The 20,767-nt window shown below is 44.7% G+C and overlaps 1 protein-coding gene across 3 annotated transcripts in view; it reads right to left on the bottom strand.

Moving 5' to 3' along the window:
* Positions 1–20,767, bottom strand: part of ARHGEF4 (Rho guanine nucleotide exchange factor 4) — a 236,383-nt gene that overhangs the window by 11,705 nt on the left and 203,911 nt on the right. For all 3 annotated transcript variants that reach the window (XM_030028406.1, XM_030028407.2, XM_030028408.2), the window contains 5 exons: positions 6,687–6,866; positions 3,799–3,993; positions 2,565–2,744; positions 1,727–1,959; positions 234–363 (listed from right to left, as the gene is read on the bottom strand). In XM_030028406.1, the coding sequence (XP_029884266.1) occupies positions 234–363; positions 1,727–1,959; positions 2,565–2,744; positions 3,799–3,993; positions 6,687–6,866 (918 nt within the window). The remainder of the gene's footprint in view (positions 1–233; positions 364–1,726; positions 1,960–2,564; positions 2,745–3,798; positions 3,994–6,686; positions 6,867–20,767) is intronic.

The following is a 20,767-nucleotide window of genomic DNA, read 5'->3' as shown; positions in this document are numbered from 1 at the left end:
CAAAGGCAGCTGGTCTAGCTGGGTTATGTGCTAGATCTTTTAAATTGTACTAAAAGATGGCATCTGTTTAAATTAAAAAAACCAAACAACAAACCCACACAGAGGGGCAACAGAACTGATGTAGGGCTAGATAGTAATCCTTATGAAGATCTTGCTGTAGGCCGAAGCTCTCGGAGGGGCAGAAGAGGGGCAACACAGAACATTCAATTCATGGGGAAAGTAAGTCTCTTTACCTCCCAGTCTTCTATTGAACTCTGCCACTGAGCAATTTTGTCAATGTTCTCCAGTCGCCGCTTTCTCTCATTGATGAGCCGAGCAACGTTCTTCATGGCATTTAAGGCAGCTTCGACATCTTTAAAATCCCTAGAGTAGGGCAGAGGTGTTAGGTATGACAAAACGACACGTGCTTATTGTACCTACACTCCAAAGGAGTGCAGTCTAGCATGGCCTAGAGCTGGAGAGCAGAAAACAGGAGTTCCACTTGCAGTTCTATCCCAGCTGGTTTATACTGGAAATCGGAGGTACATGTTTCTGTGGGTAGCTTTTCAGACGCATCCTGGTTTTGAGGCACAGATTATAGTCTTGTAACAAATCCAGGCCCAATTTGTGGAAGGGAAGGGGGTAAGCAATCAAATTCAGCCACAGATGTGTAAATGCGAGTTGCTGGAAGAATCTCCAGGGCTTTCCAAGCCTCGTGTTTTTTCCACAACATAATACATTATATTCATAATGCCACTGTTTTCATACAGGGACTGATTCTGTCATGCACAAGTAAGGCAGTTCAGCAATAATTGGCTTCATTTCAAATAGGAGCTGATGGTTTATCTGGAAGGGTAGGACAGAAGCTGATCTACCCTCCCCCACGCACCATCTGCTGCCACCAGCTACTTCTGCTGAGTTTAGAGTAGCTGGGAAGGAGCTGTTTTGCACAACTTGTCTCTAACACAATTTTCAAAACATCTGTGTACTGCATTAAGGAGCTTTCTGTTAAGAGGTCAGCTTCAGAACAACATGCTTATAGATTTAATAAGACAGCTTAAAACCATTCTGTAATTAGGAAGGTAAAATTAAGTCAAGCCACAACAGACCAATATCAACACTTTAATACAGATTTTTCATGTTTTATTTCTGTAGCTAATTATTTCAGATGCTTTAAGTGACATAGTTCCTCGAGCTGAGAGCACTGCCTTCACCCTGAAACTGAGCAAGGGATTTGGATGCTTTTAAGCTAGTGCTGAAGAGGCACTGAGTGTGCATGGCTTGACTGCTGTAGGCCACGACTTCCCGCTGGGGAAGCACTGGGCAAAATTCATGACTACCACTCAGCCCTGATGTGCTGTGGTGCAGTTACGTGGGCGTTTTTGGGTATATTCAACCAGTGCTTTTGGAGGCAAAGTTTTCAACACCACTACTGGAAACATTTAACTCCAAAGTATGTATGTGCTGGTATCACAGATATGTGGGCCAAATAAAATAGAAAAGTACCGTTATAAGGTGGACTTTGGAACTCCAGATCTGTAACAGACAGGAAAGGCCAGTGCTAATGTAGTGGAAAATTATGTATTTGATAGAAAAATACTTTTTTTTTTCCTGGTTACTACGAGGTAACACAGAAGAATCATGGTATCAGCTGCTCTTGGCAAGCTGCCCTCAATACATGATTCTGCATTAGTCTATTTCCATGAGACCAGTCTCGCTCCTTCCCTCCCCACCATGCTGACCTTACCTGTGTTGTGGGTTGGTGTATTTGAGCAGTTCAGCAAGTTGCAGTGGATATTTGCAGATTTTCTGCACAGGAGTCAGCAAAAACCCATCCAGAGAGATGTCAATCATCTTCTGCAGCAGGCGGCAGGCTTCAAAGAAGTAGACGTACTTGTTAACTTTGGTGAGGCGGGACAGCTCCATGCAGGCATTGGGGTGGTTGTTGCAGTATTCAGAGTATATCTGAAACTCTGTTTGCTGCAAGGGAAATGAAGGGATTTACTGTCCATGTTCTTTAGGGTGATGGCCTGGCTCAAACTGCTCTATGTTCCCTGTGTAGGTCCTGTTTGGTAATTTGTATCCTTCCCCAGACTTTGAAGCCCAGCGACCTAAAGTTGGGATGGGTGGTGTATATTACAAGTTACTGCACCTGCAGCTTATCTGAGAGACTGAGACATTTCCATGTATTCTGGCCTGTGCTCAGCTGAACGTTTTCAATGACTGGATCAGCTGTTGCTGATCCTGCACTGACCTGAAAATACCATAGCTGTAAACTCAGATCCAGATCGAGGTTCTGGAATCTTCCTACATTTTTGCATGAATTAGCACAGTGTGGCAGGGAGTATAGTGCTCAGAAGCTGAGGTGCTTTGAAAATATTCTTTCCACAGCCACAACAGCTAGAGGATGTTTAGTTGGGAGGTGGGTAGTGGTTGAAGGGGGGGGGGGGGGGGGGGGGCGCGGCATTTAATGTGGTTGGGTTAGTTTTTTCAAACTGAGCTTCACTTCTGTCAGATCAATTTCTAAATCCTCTGGCTTAATCCATGCTCAGCTACCCCTTTCCCATGAAGTCAAATTTACTTACATATTCCAAGAAGCATGAGCCAACCTCACTCAAATGTGGGTGGTCTTTGTTGAATTTCTTCTCTAGTGCTTTAACAAATTTCTTCTGGCACCTGTAGATGTCTTCAATATTCCCAAAGATTGTCTTCAGCTGTTCTTCTGTAAACATGTCAGCTCTTTTGCGGCACTGCTTAATGTAACCCTAGGAGGAAACCAAATTGGAAAGCTTCTTGGGCATTTGCTCTGTGGGATTTGGTTATCAACAGAAAACCCCATGGACTGTAGTCAGTAGTACACCAGGTTCCTGTACCCCCTTCCTGCATAGGTGCATCCATGTTTTAACTATTATTTCCTCTAGTATCACCCAAAACATGGTCGAAACGGAAGCCAAGCCACAGTTACATCACTGCCTTAAACGATACTGTAATCCACACTTGAAGGAGTCCCAGAGCAGCTTTCTCTCCTGTTAAAAACACCTTTATCTGTCTGTAGACTACAGGGTGTAGTGACCCCAGCACTGATCCACTGATAGATTTAGGCCAATTAAATCCAGTTGCTGATCTGGTTTGGATGCTTGTGTTAGGAAATGCCTGGTAGACTCAAGGGAGAAGGAGTGTACAAAGGACATGGGGGGCCACTGCAGGAGGAAAGGCTTGTTTGGTGTGTACTGCTTTGTCCCAGCTGGCTCTCCTGGAAGACACTACATTTTTGTGTCATTTCAGTAAAGAACTGTGTTCCTGCAAAACTCTTACCAATTACCTTCATTTACCCCAATGTATGTGACAGCATGTCTCTTTTAGAAGAGGTGTTGCAATATTCGGCATATTTGCAAGTGAAAGACCTAACTGGCTGAACATCCCCCAGTTGTTTTGATCTGAGCATGACTTGCCTGAAGGCTGGAGTTGCTGACTGTATTACCTCAGAACATATATTAAAGAGGACAGCAATGCTAGACATTTACTTTTCTCTGGCTTAGGAGATTCAGTTAATTCGATTTAATCAGAGCCCAACTGGGTGCTTCAAACACAGAGGCATTTGGGATATTGCTGTAATGAACTGTCCTCTGTTTTCTGAGCATGCAATGCGATTTAGCAGAGCAGGCTCTGATGGAAATACAGTCTCATTTTCAGAAAAGAAAAGTTAGCTGCTTAGGGTCACTCTCTGGGCAAGAATCTGGGACAGTCTATTATTCTTCAAAAAAGTTCTTACATTCACTTCCCCTTTATTCACAAATTTTCAAATTCACAATTATTTACCTCACAAATGTCTTTCAGATGCTTGATGTAGTCTCTCTCTGTGCTTATGATCTCATTGATGACGTTGGTCCTCATTTGGTCTTTGGTGGTCTGCCCCATCCCAAAGCGGCGGGTGCCACTGCTAGAGTCGTCCTCTTTGCCACCCTCTACCTTCAGGGGATAATCTTCCATGGGTTCATCCTGGTTTACTCGCAGCTGTGCCAGACACACAAGATGTTCACCGTTTGTATTGCTAAACACAACTCTCTCAAGGAAGTTTGGGACAGTTGACTGAATGGCAGACAAAGATTGAGCTAGGATAAGGAGTGAAGAGGGCTGCTATGTGCATATTACTTGTAAACACATTTCCTCCTTGGGGAGGCTATGGCCAGATAGTCAGTTTTGGGAGGGTACTTTCAAGCCACCTGAAAGCTGCTCCCACTGTATGACATGGGTAGTTTTAGGCAGGCATCTCTTATGGACAGAAGTCACAGGAATTATATGGAGTCCTCCAGGAAGAATACATACAAATCCAGGACAAAAATGGTTTATCAAGTGAAATCTGCTTAGGTACTTGTGAGGCGGTGCTTAGGGAGGGAGGGGGAAAACCAGGAAATAGTTGCTTTTTTATATAACTTTATTGTTGTTCTCATACTATAAGTAACAGATGGCCTCTCAGTATCTGCTTCCCCAAGATTATTTAAAGAGAATCTATTGTTAATATAAAAGCAGATAACAGTTGCCAGTAGGCATATAGCATGGTAAGGAATGGCATTACATTACAGGGCTGTGTGTGAAAGTCATGGTTCCCTCATAGTGCCCATCAGATGGCAGCACAGCATGAGCAGAGAAAAACACCCGCGTTCTGTAGACACACCCTCCTACAGACTCTACATTGCAACAGTAGCAAAGGACCTTAGTTAATAGCAGGCAATTGGTGCATTTCACTTACGAGCTTTCTTTTATGCAGTAGTATTGTAGCTCTCAGAGTGCTCATGGGAATATTTTGTACACAACTCAAATGATCAATCCCAGCACAGAGAAGTGAAAAACGCTGAAGTAGGAACATGCATAACTACAGGCATTTTTAGTACAATGATGCAGATCTGCTTTAAACTTTTAATGTAGTTTCTTCTAGGCAGGATTACTTGCCACTTGATACAGATATATCTACGTACAAAAGATTGTGCATACCCATCCCTTGTCAGCATAGGCGTAGATTACATTTACTCACTGTTAACAGCTGGTGAAGCCCTCAAGATGTGCAATCCTGGTTTTCCTTCACTGTGAGCAGACCAACATTGGCTAGTCCTAAACTCAGACCGTGGCCTGAAACTTGTGTGGAGTAACTAAGAGACCTGCAGATTTATCCAAGTCCCCAAACATACCAGCCTTCCCAGCAGTAAGCTTGAGACCAAGTGATAATTAGCACAAAATCTTCACTCAGATGCTTGAGTTAGTGTTGCAATTACTCTGCTAAAAGAAGTTGTTACTCTGCATCCCTAATGGCTAGCACTAGTCTGCTTTCCCCTGAAATATTATCACAGGTTTATTGCCAGCCAGGACAACAATCTAACTTCTCAGTAACATGAAAGAAAAAAAGGCCTGTTTTTTGACTGTGAAAAAGCAGTTCTGTCCCCACCAGTGCTGGGAGTTTGGTCCTAGTAATCTTACTTGCAAAAATATCCACCATTTGTAATGGTTACCCAGCTAAGACTGTCTCCTGCAGTCTGTAACAAAGCATTTCAAAACTTTTATAGTGCTATCTGCCCCACTTCTCCAAGGACTTTTGCTACAGACACCGGATCACCTTGTATCACCTCCTTTCATGCTTCACCTGGTTTTGGGACACTTGTGATCTGAAGTGACCCGGATAAAGAGCTAAAGGGCTGAGAATCTCTGCCCTTTGGCACCTAATTGCCTTTGCAGTACTGAGCAGCCCGCCCTGAAGCGGTGAAAGCAGAGTCAGGCATCCACACCAACAGTCACAGCCCAAAGAGGAAAAAAGCCTTTCTCCTCACAGCAGGAAAGGAGTGCACAGCAGTTACCCAGACTCTTGTTCTACCCCTCAGTTGCACAGAGAATTCAGATGTGTTTCAGAATGCTCTGTTGGAAAGTAATCCAACCTCTGCAATATACAGCTGGGACTGTCTGGTCTGTTCTATATAGCTATTTCTATATGGTCTTTGTAGCTAGGAGAGCCTTGGCCCACAAGCATCAAGAGTTTCATATCTCCCTTCATCAGTCGTCCCACATCACCCCCAAGACATTTTTTGTGGTTTTCTCCTCCATTTTTAAATGCCTGGAATACAGTGCTGTGTGGTAGCCCAGCAGCCTGATGATTTTAAAACTCCAGGGCTAAGAGAAGGTGCCTGCGTGAGTCAGGTGGTTGCATACTTTGGGACGTGGCATTGCATTGGATCCAGCTCCAGATGGAGAAAGCTAAATTTTGTGCTGTGCTCATCCATACTGTCTGAAGTGGACACTAGATTGAAGACCTCTGCTAGCTGCATCTGCGATTCTTCTAGGAGAGTATTTGTCGCTCGCTCCTGAAGGGGATCCTGTGTGCTTGGGCACAAATTAGCCAATTTACATATGGGTAAGCAGGAGCCCAGCCTGCAAGCCACCATGCAAGGCGGCTCCCCAGCTGGCACAACTCAGCTTAGCTCCTGAGTCTGGAACTGAACCACCTCTTACCCTGATTTACTCATGTAAAGAGGAACTTCTCCACACTGGTGGCAGCTCAGCCAAGAGAGCCTGATGTACCATAGCCATGCGTAGAGGAATAGTAACAAGACATGTTGAACCAACTATCTCTGCTGTAGAGTCACTACAGAACACTAAACCTGGAGAAAAAGAACAAGCACTTGGTGCTAATGGAGAAGCATAAAGAAACATCAAGCTCTTACCCGTACAAAGCTGGCTGGAAACCAGCCTTCGCTGTCCAGAATCCTCCCCCACCACCACTCCTTGTTGGTAGCATCCATTACTTCAATGACATCGCCGGCCTTGAATCCCAGCTCTTGGTCATCCATTGTGACATGGTCCCAGAGGGCTTCTGCATACACCACACTGCCATCACTGATGAGCTGTGGACAAAGCAATTCAAACTGTCAGCTCCCTCCAAGAAAGCAGCGCAATCTGCCAACGTGGTTGCAGCTTTGGCACCATTGCTGCTGAGCCAAACAAGTGTTGATAACTGTTTACTCCCCATAAGCAATGTGAAAAGGAGATGGTGCTAGTCTGGCAGTTGCTTCGACTGACCTTGCTCTCAATAGCATTTATCCAGAATCACTTGGACACAGTATGTTTAGTACTATAAAGAACATAAATTTGATGCTCTGGAATTTCTTAGTGGTGACTCTGCCTCAGCCAGCAAACAAGGCTCAGTGGTACATTGGTGGTGGAGGATGCTCTTGTGCTGCCAGTGCAGCCCTGCTTTGGAAAGCCTTGAAATAAAACCTTGAGCATCAATGTTCAGAGACATACTTCAGAGCAGAAAGTATTCTGAGGCCTCAGAGCTAGTCTGGGATGGATAGAGCCTTAAGTCTTTTAGGTGGTTAAACTTAGTACTTAAGCTGCTTAAAATAAGTCTCCTGGAGAGTTTTAACTAATTATACTGAGGGACAACGGTTATTGACATGTCCCATAGAGGGGCTACTCTAGGGAAAAAAGGACACCCAACAATTGAAAAAACCAAACCAAACCAAACAAAAAACCAACCCACATGGCTAGAGGCTGTAGAACACAGTGATGGTTGTGTCTATACATGCCTGGTACCATTCTCAACCATTCAAACCTTAGCTTTGGTGTAGTTAAGTAACACTTGGGACCTGTTGCACTGGTCTATTTGTAAGCTGGTCCTACTGGCCACGACAACAGGAGTGCCTGTCTGATGCCCACAGGTTTATCAGGTCAGAGTCTCCTTTGAATTTCAACTACAGAGTACATGCACAGACTTCTTGGGGCCTGAGCATGAATGACACTGTCTGAATGCCAAGGATTTCCCCAAGAAGGCAGAGTGTATACTGGAGTCCTGCTAAAAAGGACTTACTCAGCCATTCTGGAGTGGCAGTGAAACCCTATTTTTCTCCAGGAAAATGGTGCAATGATAAATTCTGGGAAGACAACGGAAAGAGCACTCTATGAGGTGCAAGGGAGAAAGAGAAAACCTGTACAAAACCCACGATGTATCTCACAACATTGCAGCAGTATCACCACAGCCACATAATGCATGTGTCATCCATGCTGGGCACCTTAGATTGCTCAGTCACATGGTTAGTTATCTACTGCTCTGGGTCACTTTTTGCCTCTCCCCAGAGAAAGATGCATGTTGTAAAAGAACATCAGGATAATTGTGCATACAGTAAATCAGGAGAGAGTTAACAAGGCATTTGAAAGAAAATTCAAATACAGTCTGCCTTTGGATAGCAAATGCCCCTTCACTGAACCAGAAACAGCTTAATGCAGTGTTTCCATTCTGACAAAAATAACAGGATGGTGGGGAAGGAGAGGATGAGAGGTTCCCACTTATCTACATAGCCAGCATGTTGGTGCTCCCCACACTGCCTTTTCTCAGCTGCCCTCCTCTGCACCACCACAGGGTGGGGTGCATCCTTACTGCAGGTTGCTGCTCTTCACAGAGGCGAGCAGTCGCTGTGGTGAGGCCCAGCAAGCAGGGAATGTAAGGGACATGCTGCTGTCATACAGCCAGCCAGTGGCATGATGGAAAAATAATCCAACGGTCTTAAACCGTGTCTCACTAGTCAAAGCTCCTACAGGACGGACAGCCTCTGATCACAAGGCAAGTAGAGGAGTAGTAATCATTAGTCTCAGAAAACCAAACGTCAAGAGATAGTGATGAATGCATCATACAGCAGAGGCAGCTACAGTCAAATGGCGGGTATTCGTCCAAATGAGCTGTGGAGGGAAAGGATATTTGGGCTTGACAATTAATGCATACAGCTGTTAGAGTTATGTGTGATGCAGTGGAGTGATGCTATGTGTATCTCAGTGGAGGTAGGGGATGGAGAGCCATGCGACAGCAAAGACAAGGGTTATTGATGTGTTAGAAACCACAAAAGTGCCTGAGAATCATCACATAGGAATTAGAGCTTCTCCCCCCAAAAAGGTGGTGGGATCAATAGCCCAACTGAAGTGCATCTACACCAATGCATGCAGGATGGGCAACAAACAGGAGGAACTGGAAGTCATTGTGCAGCAGGAAAACAATATAGTTGCCATCACGGAAATATGGTGTGAGGACTCATGACTGGAGTGCTTCAGTGTATGGCTATAAACTCTTCAGAAGGCATAGGCAGGGAAGGAGAGGCGGTGGGGTAGCCCTGTATGTTAGGGAGTGTTTTGACTGTCTAGAGCTTGATGATGGTGATGATAGGGTTGACTTATTATGTGTAAGAATTGGGGGAAGGCCAACAAGGCAGATGTCATGGTGGGAGTCTGTCATAGACTGCCCAACCAGGATGAAAAGGCAGACAAAATATTCTGTAAGCAGCTGGGAGAAGTCTCACAATTGCTAGCCCTTGTTCTCGTGGGGGACTTCAACTTAACCAGACGTCCGCTGGAAATACAATACAGTGGAGAGGAAACAGTCCAGGAGGTTCCTGGAGTGTGTGGAAGATAACTTCCTGACACAGTTGGTGAGGGAGCCAACTAGGGAAGGTGCCCCACTGGACCTGTTGTTTGCAAACAGAGAAAGACTTGTGGGCAATGTGACAGTTGGAGGCCTTCTTGAGCACAGCGATCACAAAATGACAGAGTTTTCAATTCTCAGAGAAGTAAGGAGGAGGGTTAGCAGAACTGCCACCTTGGACTTCTGGAGGGCAGATTTTGGCCTGTTTGGGAGCCTGGTTGACAAGGTCCCTTGGGAGGCAGTCCTGAAGGGCAGAGGTGTCCAGGAAGGCTGGACATTCTTCAAGAAAGAAATCTTAAAGGCGCAGGAGCAGGCCGTCCCCATAGTGCTGAGAGATGAGGCAGCAGAGAAGACCAGCCTGGCTGGACAGAGAGATTTGGCTGGAACTCAGGGAAAAAAAGAGAGTTTATGACCTTTGGAAGAAGGGGCAGGCAACTCAGGAGGACTACAAGGATGTCATGGGTTACGCAGGGAGAAAATTAGAAGGGCCAAAGCCCAGCTAATCTGGCTACTAAAAGTCAGTAAAAAGTGTTTCTATAAATACATTTGCAACAAAAGGAAGGCTAAGGAGAATCTCCATCCTTTATTGGATGCAGGGGGAAATAATAGTGACAAAGGATGAGGAAAAGGCTGAGGTACTTAATGCCTTCTTTGCCTCAGTCTTTAATAATAAGACCAGTTATTGTCTGGGTACCCAGTCCCCTGAGCTGGAAGACAGGGAAGAGGAGTAGAATGAAGTCCCATAATCCAATGGGAAATGGTTAGCGACCTGCTACACCACTTAGACACACACAAGTCTATGGGGCTGGATGGGATCCACCCAAGAGTACTGAGGGAGCTGGCAGAAGTGCTTACTAAGCCACTTTCCATCATTTATCAGCAGTCCTGGCTAACTGGGGAGGTCCCAGTTGACTGGAGATTAGCAAATGTGATGCCCGTCTACAAGAAGGGCTGGAAGGAGGATCCACGGAACTACAGGCCTGTCAGTCTGACCTCAGTACTGAGTAATGTTATGGAGCAGATCATCCTGAGTGCGCTCACATGGCATGTACAGGACAACCAGGCAATCAGGCCCAGTCAGCATGGGTTTATGAAAGGCAGGTCCTGCTTGACTAACCTGATCTCCTTCTATGACAAGGTGACTTGCTTAGTGGATGAGGGAAAGGCTGTCAATGTTGTCTACCTGGACTTTAGTAAAGCCTTTGACACCGTTTCCCACAGTATTCTTGTGCAGAAACTGGCTGCTCATGGCTTAGATGGGTGTACTCTTCCCTGGGTAAAAAACTGGCTGGATGGCCAGGCCCAAAAAGCGGTGGTGAATGGAGTTAAATCCAGTTGGCAGCTGGTAACAAGTGGTGTTCCCTGGGGCTCAGTACTGGGGTCAGTTCTGTTTAATATCTTTATCAATGATCTAGACAAGGGGATCGAGGGCACCCTCAGTAAGTTTGCAGATGACAGCAAGTTGGGCAGGAGCATTGATCTGCTTGAGGGTAGGAAGGCTCTACAGAGGGATCTGGACAGGCTGGATTGATGGGCTGAGGCCAGCTGTACGAGATTAAACAAGGCCAAGTGCCGGGTCCTGCACTTGGGTCACAACAACCCCATGCAGCGCTACAGGCTTGGGGAAGAGTGGCTGGAAAGCTGCCCGGCAGAGAAAGACCTGGGGGTGCTGGTTGACAACCGGCTGAATATGAGCCAGCAGTGTGCCCAGGTGGCCAAGAAGGCCAATCGCATCCTGGCCTGCATCAGAAATAGTGTGGCCAGCAGGAGCAGAAAAGTGATTGTTCCCCTGTACTCGGCACTGGTGAGGCTGTACCTCCTTGAGTACTGTGTTCAGTTTTGGGCCCCTCACTACAGGAAAGACATTGAGGTGCTGGAGCGTGTTCAGAGAAGGGCAACCAAGTTGGTGAGGGGCCTGGAGCACAAGTCTTATGAGGAGCGGCTGAGGGAACTGGGGTTGTTTAGTCTGGAGAAAAGGAGGCTGAGGGGAGACCTTATAGCTCTCTACAACTGCCTGAAAGGAGGTTGTAGTGAGGTGAGGGTCGGTCTCTTCTCCAAGTAACAAGCGACAGAACACAAGGAAATGGCCTCAAGTTGGGCCAGGGAAGGTTTAGATTGGATATTAGGAAAAGTTTCTTCACCGAAAGGGTTGTCAAGCATTGGAACAGGCTGCCCAGGGAAGTGGTGGAGTCACCATCCCTGGAGGTATTTAAAAGACGTGTAGGTTTGGTGCTTAGGGACATGGTTTAGTGGTGGACTTGGCAGTGCTAGGTTAACAGCTGGACTTGATGATCTTAAAGGTCCTTTCCAACCTAAATGATTCTATGTTTTTTACGCATGGTTCACTTAACAGGCATGTTGCATATAGTTTAACAAGCTTGAAGTGTACTCAGCATTATGAATAAACCCTTTATTCATATTTTTGAAAGACTTGTAGGACTTATCAGGCTTCTAGAAAGTTAGAGGTTTTAGCTGTCTAACATAAAGTAGTGATGACAAGAGTAGGGAAGGAAGTGGATGTAAAAGTGTATATTTTTCCAAAATCAGCTATTGGACTTCAGTTACAAATAACAGCTGGGCTGTGGATGACAGCAGATGCTAGCTACTCTCAGAAAACAGCTCTGCTGCTGCTTTGAGCAATCCGTCTGTGCACAACCCATCCATTTGCTTTAGCAGTCTGACTTCAGTGACTAGTGACTGTGTGGACCAAAAGCTGAGCCCAGCTCCTCCCTTCTGCAGGAAGATAAGAGCAGTAGCAGGGTGATGGGGTGGCTGGAGCTGAGCATCTGGCTGCCCCTATAGAGAGGAGCCAATTAAACATGCTGGTCTCACACAGAGCACTGGGGAGTCACCTGCACTTTGGTAAGGCCTACCACCAGGTCATGCCGGAACTGCTGCCATACCATGCTGAGTTATGCATCCCTGTGGGTAAGGGATGGCTGTTGCTCAGGAAATGGGCATATGCTAATAAATCTTTGGGAAGGGTGGCATTCAGTGGGCTTTTCAACATGCAAATTGTGACCAGCACATAAAGAACATGGCTCTTCCTGAGATAAAATACCTTTGCTGTGTGCTTAAATATGCCACTCTGAATCAGTGCTCTGAGTATGATGTGGTAGCTGGTGCACACGCCGCGACCATGATCAGAGACAGACTCCTTTGTAGCATTTTGATGATCACACTGGGAGCACTGATGATGTGAAGGCATTAATACCGTACAGTACCAAGCTGTCAGATCTCAGTATCTTGATGAGAAGACAAGAGACCAAGCCTGACCTAGCGTTAACAGCATGTTAGGGTTGATATACCCAGCTCAGAAGGGGACAGAGCCATGGTTCTTCTTGGAGTCACTGAAAGCCATGGGGCTGACTAGTGAATCCTCAGCTGGTATCTTCATCTATCCACTAATATTAACATCTTAAATTTTCTCTATTCAACAACAGCCATACTGTGAATATGATTTGCCAAATATAGAAAGTCACAACTTTCTATAAAATCTATAAAAGATCACCAGCCTGGCCAAAGAGGCACAGGCAAGCAGACAAACCACTACCACAGACAGTTCTCATGCAAAGGAGTAACTAAAAATACACCTGAAATACAGGCCAGGATTTGATTAACTAACACCAAACACCATGTTTGTAGGGAGGAATGATCAATATGGAATAAAGCAAGAAAGAAAGAGTAAAAAAATACTTTATATATGCTTTGGATTGTCTCAGCTAATTCAGTACAGCCGCACTTGAAACACCTCCATGACTGCAGGCTGACAGGCTCTGCAGGGTCTCCTCCCTGCACCACTTCAGTCTGTGCTCATATACTGGGGGGGGTGGTGGGGTGGGTGGGGAGCAGACACAAACGCTGAGAAGTGTTTAATGATCACCATGCTCAGTGCTCATTTTTCTATTAGCCCTCAGTGTGTACCAGTCTGTACCTTGTACTATTTTTTTCAATTGTATCCAGTCCAATTCCTAAGCTGATGCAGAAATATCAAATACATCCAGTCTAACAGTCCCTTTCCCAGAACAAATACTAAAGGGTAGCTCTGAGCCAGGACTGACATTTCTATGGCACAGAAGCACCTAACAGTACTGCATGTTGCCGCAGCAAGCAGAGCTGCTCCAGCTGGGGCAGAGCACGCTACAGCATCCTCTCCAAGGAGCATACTGTTACTGGGGAAAAAAGGGTTAGGACTCTCACTCCCCATCCCAGGAAGGATAAAACACACCTGCAGATAAAAAGGTTTTCTGCAAAATGTGTTAGAACATGGCACAACCAACCAGCTATATTGTGAGAGCTGTTTATCTTCCAGAGAAGCATGTATTAAAGGGAATGCCCACCATTTCCAAGCATGGCAGCTGCTCAGCTCAAAAGGCTCATCCTACCACAAGTTTTGATCTTTGCAGTTAAAGCAAGGTTTGAAAAACAACTAATAATTTCCATATGAAACAACATTTAGGTGCTGGCTTTGTAATATCGAGGACAACTCAGCACATGTTCTTGAAGAGCCTCAAACCAGTCTCTAGAAGAGAAACATTAGAAGACAGAGAATGCAAACCCAGCCACCCTGTAGCTGCTCTAGCTACTGCAGCTGGCAGCAGTGAAAACAAACACAAATTGGTTATTTTTCTTTGTTTATAACAACATTTAAGTTTGTAGACAGCAGTGTATGCAACCCAAAGGCAGCACTAACACTGATGCTTTGAAACTGAAAATCAACTGCGGTTCTAATATTGCATGGGCATTTCTGTGCATCTTCAGCCGCCTTCCCTACCGCCCTTGCAGCTACAACCTCACTGCTCGTTTACACACACAGTAGATGCTAAGGGAAGCCACTGGCAAAGCAGTGCTTGGGTAGGTTGCTCAATGTATCATAGAAAGATGGAGGGGAGAGGACTGCTGCATTACTCCTCCAAGCAGTGTCTATGCCAAAGAGAAGAGACAGCCAGGGGTATTGCACATAGCTGCCCCAAATTAAGTCCATTACACGTGGGCAAACAGATCTGGCATGCCAATGCCCACGTCTATGGGCTTGTTTGCATTCCAGCTACTCGCTCCCTGTTTGTCTCAGACTGGACACCTTGACATAATTACCTCGTATGTCCTAGTCTTGTTCTGACAGGAGCTCCAGGCAATATTAACAGAGATAAAAGATCTCGACAACTTACAGAAGGAGGGATGAAGATGCCTTTAGGAAATATTTATCTTTGAGCTACTCTGTTCTATTTGAATAAAATTTGAATAGCTTTCTCTTGATAATGCCAACTACACTGGATCACACAGAGCTAAAATATGAACCCAGGAGCATCAGAAGATACTGGGAACAGGGCAGTTCAGGGAGAAGGTGCCAATAAAATGTAATTTACTTTTCAGCTCTGTGACCCTAAAACAGACACCTTCCGTAAAGAGCATGTGAACCCAAGCCCTTCCTGGTGAACTAAAATGGTTGCTTTGAAGCCTGCGTTTGTTGTTCACCCCCCCCTTCCCCCCCCCCAACTTGTGCGTTACAGACTGAAGCTGAACTGGGTCAGCACATCAAACATTTAAACCCTGCAGCAGTCCTGACCCCAGAGGCAAAGCCCCACCCCTTCCAGCTCCAGTTCCCTCACCCCTCACTTTGCTTCCAGAGCTTCTCTTCTGCCTTCTCTCATGCAAAGTGCAGCAGAGGAGTTAAAGAAAAATTTTATTTCCATTCTTGTCCCAAAGTAGTGCTTCATTCACACAAATACTTATTTTTTCTGAACATTGGTGAAAGCCAGCTAGCCTCTCCCTTGAACTGAACCCACAGGATAGTCTTCAAATCGTCCTGACAGCTTGCTTTTGCTTGCTCTCAAAACTTTTAGCTTCACTGTTTAATGATGGACTACAGAGATGAAGTTTATCTCATAGAGCTTCTGTCATCTGAACAGCAGGCATTTAGTCTGAACGAGTTATCTTGATTGTCTTTATGGAACATCCTCCCTTTGTGGAGAGAGACAGGCACCCCAGGGAAGGGTTCATCTTAGGCATCTATCTTAGCATGATGAATTAACCAAGGCCCTGGGGGTCCTGTCTCCCTTCGCTACCAGGGAGGAATTTGGGCTAGCTGAGACTTGCTGCCTGGCTGCAGGGTGCCAGAACCACTGACACAACTGCACAGCCACAGCAAACACTTCATTGCTTCTTGCCACTCCTCTGTCTACATGTTTCAGGGTAACACAAGCCCTCCTTGCCACAGCATTACACCAGACACGTGTCCCCACATGGGCAGTGGGTTGCATTCATTGCTTCAAAAGCCCAGACCTGCACACCATGCCCCTAGTCAAGCCATGCCCTTGGCATTCATCACCCTTTTGCCTACTGTGTCAGCTGCATACTTTTCCAGCACAGATTTTATTCATATTTATATAATTATTCATATATTTATATCATTAAGGATAGTGGAGGATTCAGGCATTTACCAAACACTGCAGATCTCCATTCAAAATATTTTAATTTGACAGTGATTCTCCTTAACAAATCTGAGATGTCAGTCAACCAAGATCTTAATTCAGTTAAGTGTGCTACACTATTCTATAGTGCTGCTTTTTTAATCAGTGCCGGTAGTCAAACTCCTCACGTGACATCTAGTACAGCTGCCTCCATTTACCAAACATTCAAAATTTGTCATCACATTTATTTGGTAAGAAGTATTTTCCACAAAACCATTCTGACTGGCATTAATTACATTATTCCCTTTTATTTATATCATCTGAGTCCTGATTGCCCCTCAGAAGTGGTTTAAACAGATGGGAAGAGGAGGAGGGTCCCCCCGCAGCAGGCAAGGAGAAGCTTTGAAAGTTCCCTTTATCAAGTGCTACAGGAGGAGGGAAGCAACCCTTGTAGAAAGCAGAGGAGGCGGAGCTGTCCTCCATGTTATTTCAACCTCTGTGTGAAGAGTACAGCGTGAGAAAGTATGCCAGGTGCATGTCCATCTGAGTTCAGTTAAATGTGATGTTTCAAACTCCAGAATGATGCAAGAAGTTATCAGTTCCTCATACGTAAGATATGATAGCTGATTATTATAATGCAAAACAAATAACTGAAATTGCTTTAGATCATTTTACTTTGGGCTGAAATGGGCCACAAAAGCTCTTATAAAAGAGTGGGGATAGTTACCTATAGCTGAGGAGGACACCTACTCATCTACATCCTGTCAGTGCCCTCAGTACCCCAACCATCACTCTCCCCTGACCTGTGTATCAAGGGAGTTTGCTAATTTGGGGAACTAATATCCTTAAGCTTTGGCATAAGGAAACAACAGGAGCAAAGCCCTTCTGAAACGTGTTAGTACTCTGCAAAAGGTTGTCCTTGTATCACATTTTATAGTTAAATGTTGCAGTTGCTGGTAGTGCTTACAGTAAGTAAAGCTGTAAAATAGCTTCTATTTTAACCTTTCATACAAGTTTCCAGAGGATACTTATTTAAATGTATAAGACATTTATTTTCTGGTATAGGTGAAATATATTTTCAGTCTTTCTACAATGCTGAGTAACAGGGTGACAAAATGGCGAATGAAATTCTATGCTGACAGATGCAATACAAGCAATATCTAATACAAATGCCTGACTAAAGGAGCTGCTCCTCAGGAATGTCTCTGCAGACAGATTTAAGAAAACACCGGCCTGCTCCATCAGGGTCAGGAAGTCTGAATGTCAGGAATTACTCAAAAAGAAAGAGGGAAGAGAACTAAACAAAGCACAAAGAGCAGTATGAATCAAAAGTGGGCAGAGATTCTAGGCCAGTACAAGCTAAACAAGACCTTGAAGCTGCAACAAAGGTGGATGGAGGGTGCCCGTGAGATGAAGGCTTACAAATGGTTATTCGTAATGCAAGGCTGATGGGTGCCCAGTGAAATTGCCAGGCAAGAAGTTTAGTACAAAAGCAGTACTTTTTCCCTGTGGTGCATAATTAAGCCATGCCACAGAGCCAAACACACAGATGATTTAAAAAGAGATTAAGCAAATGTATGTCCATCGAGGCCATTTAAACACAGCATATCTGGATACAGCCCATCAAGGATCTGGGAAGGCACACAAGGGAAAGAGCCAGGCCATACTTGCATCTATTCCTGAGCAGTTAGCCCAAGTCACAGAAAAAAGTGTTACTGGCTGGTCCTATAGAGCTAGTCTTAGGGCATTAAGGTAGTAAAAAACACAAAAGAAAAGAAATGTTGACTATTTATATTACCCACAAATACTTCTTAAAAATGGTGAGCCCTGAAAATGTTTACTTGACAGGGACAGATATGTTCCCTGAGGTACAGCAACATTCTCGTTCAGGTGGAAAATTAGCAATTGCCAACACAGTGATTACAAGGACATTAGGATGTCCTCTGTGGTAGGGCTGTCATCCTCCTGGCTGGGACTCCTCAGGCAGAGGTTAAGTACAGGACTTCCACACAGCTTCGACATAACAGATCCCACACACTTTATCCTACACACACAACACTCACCAGGTGCATGGAGGAAGGTAAGTCCACACACCTGGATTAGCCATTCATCCCTGCCACATGGATGTCCAACTCCCGGCGTTTTTTTTTTCCCTTCTCTTTTTTTTTTTATCTTTTTTTTTTTTTTTTTTTCCAAAAAAGGGAGGTTGAAAGTGTACCCAGGGAAAACTGGCTGTTCAGACGTTGCTTGGGAGGCTTTCAGGAAGGAATAGCTCCTGAGCGCAGGTTACAGGAGCAGGTATGTGCCACATCTTCAGGCAAAAAGTTCAGAAAGGCCTTTACAATTAAGAGCTCAAAGGACCTCAAAACCTCCTTAAGCACTCAAAGCCAGAAAACTTAAGTAATTCTAAAGCTCTAAATCAGCTTAAATGGCTTAAACTCATCTAAGGCCTTAAAGCGTTTTAAGCATTTTAAACCCATCTAAAGCCTTAAAGTGGCTTAAGGAGCTTGAAATACTCTAAGGCTTAAAAGTGGTTTAAGTATCTTTAACTTTTGGCTAATCCAATCCTCATACCTCTCCCAATTGTGTGGCACTCTTCACTCCAGGTTAAGGTAGGATCCAAGCGCTACAGTCCCATTTACCCCAAACAGCCCAGATCTCTGACAGAATTGCTGTTTTTACCCCCCTTCCAGCTATTCCGGGGTGCTTTGTGAGCACTGAGCCATCCTCTCCTGGCTCAGCACAGACCCCACAACTGGTGGCTGACAGCTCTGACTGCCATGGCTGGAGGTGGGTGCAAAAACCTACTCAGGGGTTTGTAACAGGATTTACTTGGCTGGTGCCATAACAGCACCTGGAAATCAGCCACACACTCTTCTCCTATTTTCTTTGGTTTCAAAGACTGGAAAGGAGTGAGGCCTGGGGTTGAACTCTCAGGTTTGAACAAGACTTTGACCTAGAGCTCACACCATCTACAAAGTTTCTAGTTTCTAGTTCCAGTTTGGCTGTAGATGAAAAGCGTGTCAGCCTCACTGGCTCCCCTCTTCACCTCATCAACAGTTTTGAAGTCCATGTTTACTGTGGAATATGAAGCATATCTGGTTAAAGCAATTTTTACATTTTCTGACGCCCTGATTTTAACTGTACAACCTCGGAATGGAAATAGCCCAGGATGTTTCTGTTTGGTTGTTCTCACTTTTAAGAGTGATTGCTGTTGCAGCTTTTTTACACTACCTAACTAGTAGTTTTAACTACTACATTTCTCAGGCACCCAAATAGAAACTATTAATTTTACTTAATGTTACATTAACACATTTTTATGTCACTGATACTACAAACTTGCCCCATTCTCCTCTTGCTGCTGCCTGCAGCATTACCCTTCCTCTGTGCACTCCCACCAGAACATCCCCTTGGGACATTTCCCATCCTTTTCCTTCTCTCCAGGACAGCTCCCAGTTCCACGGCCTCTCCCATGACTTAATTTTGAGATTTTTCCTTTCTACCTCCTTTTTTGCTTCCTCTTTCACCATTATTTCTTTGGACAAGTGAGGATATACTGTACAGATCCCCCAGGACAATGTATCCAAAACAGTTCAGTTGCAGCTCATCCGACACAGTGATTTATTGAGGATAAATGTTGCATCCTGGCTCTTTGCAGAAGAAGAGGAAAGGGAACCATGCAGTTCCCAGAGCTCTCTGCCTGCTGATGACTGTTGCTATTCCCTTCCTCCAAAAGATACAGCAAGTTACAGAATCAGTTATGGCTTGAAGGCAAATTAATCTAAATTTGTTTTACAAATAAGGTTAAAGAAAACATTTTAAAGCAGATACAAACTGTGTTGCTAGCAAACTGCTCTGAATCATCAAAAGGTCAGCATCTCTTTGGGCTCACAGCAGGCAGTAAGCCAGAAACACAGCGCATGGCTTTCCTTATCATGCGTTTGCATGATTTAATTTTAATGGAACACACTGCAAAGAACACGCTGAAATAATTTTTATTGCTCCTATCTCCTGTGAAGACATCTCCCTTGGATTAACAGCACTGTGCAAAAGTCTGTACAACACTGGTAGGTACTGGCAGACATGCTGGGCCAACTGAGATTGTTTAGCAATTTCCATGTCCTGGCTCTCAAAGATGGTCTCCCTGCCTCAAAAGAATGATGCAAAATTTAGTATCTGTTTCCCTTCTTCACCTTCTCCTCAGAGAGAAACCCTGCAGGTTTTTGGTGACCCAAAACTTACGATTTCTGCACCTCCCCACCCCTTTCTGGTAATCTCTCTCTTGATGCACACACACTGTTTTAGATCCTTTCTTCACTGAACTAAGAATTGCTGTCTGTCCTTTTCTTTGAAAGTGGGGCAAAGGAAAATCTGAATATCAGATAGAGAGAAGGAATAGAACAAAAAAACTTGATAATGTCTCACTGTCAGGCAGAGGAGGCTGCCTAGCCTTTGTTTTTGGTTAGTATCTGTAAATATAAAAATGAGTCATTTCTTTTGTAGTCCCTACAGCAGGTTCTTCAAGGTAAGTACACTCAAAAAAAACCCCAACCCAAAAAACCCAGAACACTAACCTTTTCATATTGCAAGTGTCCTGTGCTAAGTAAAGAAGATTGATTCAAGAAGCAGGTTCCTGGGATCTTCTGCGACCCTATACTAGTATACTTTTGAATACATCCATTTTATTCATTTGTCTCAAGTTCGCATCGTCTGGATGAAGAGACCTAATGGCCTAAACAAAGCTAAAGCCTCAAACCAGAAACACATTCCTGTTTCCAAGACCACATTGCAAACAAGCTCTCTAACTATGGGAGACTGAAGCACCTGCTGTTCCTCCTGCAGAACATGGCTTCTTTAGTCCAAATAGGAAAAAATCAACGTATCTTCTGTTCCGCGCAGGCTCTCATTTTAGTCCCCTTGACTCCCT

Source organism: Aquila chrysaetos, chromosome 10, assembly GCF_900496995.4.
Source record: "Aquila chrysaetos chrysaetos chromosome 10, bAquChr1.4, whole genome shotgun sequence".
Classification (NCBI taxonomy): domain Eukaryota; kingdom Metazoa; phylum Chordata; class Aves; order Accipitriformes; family Accipitridae; genus Aquila; species Aquila chrysaetos.
This window is presented reverse-complemented; position numbering and strand designations above follow the sequence as displayed.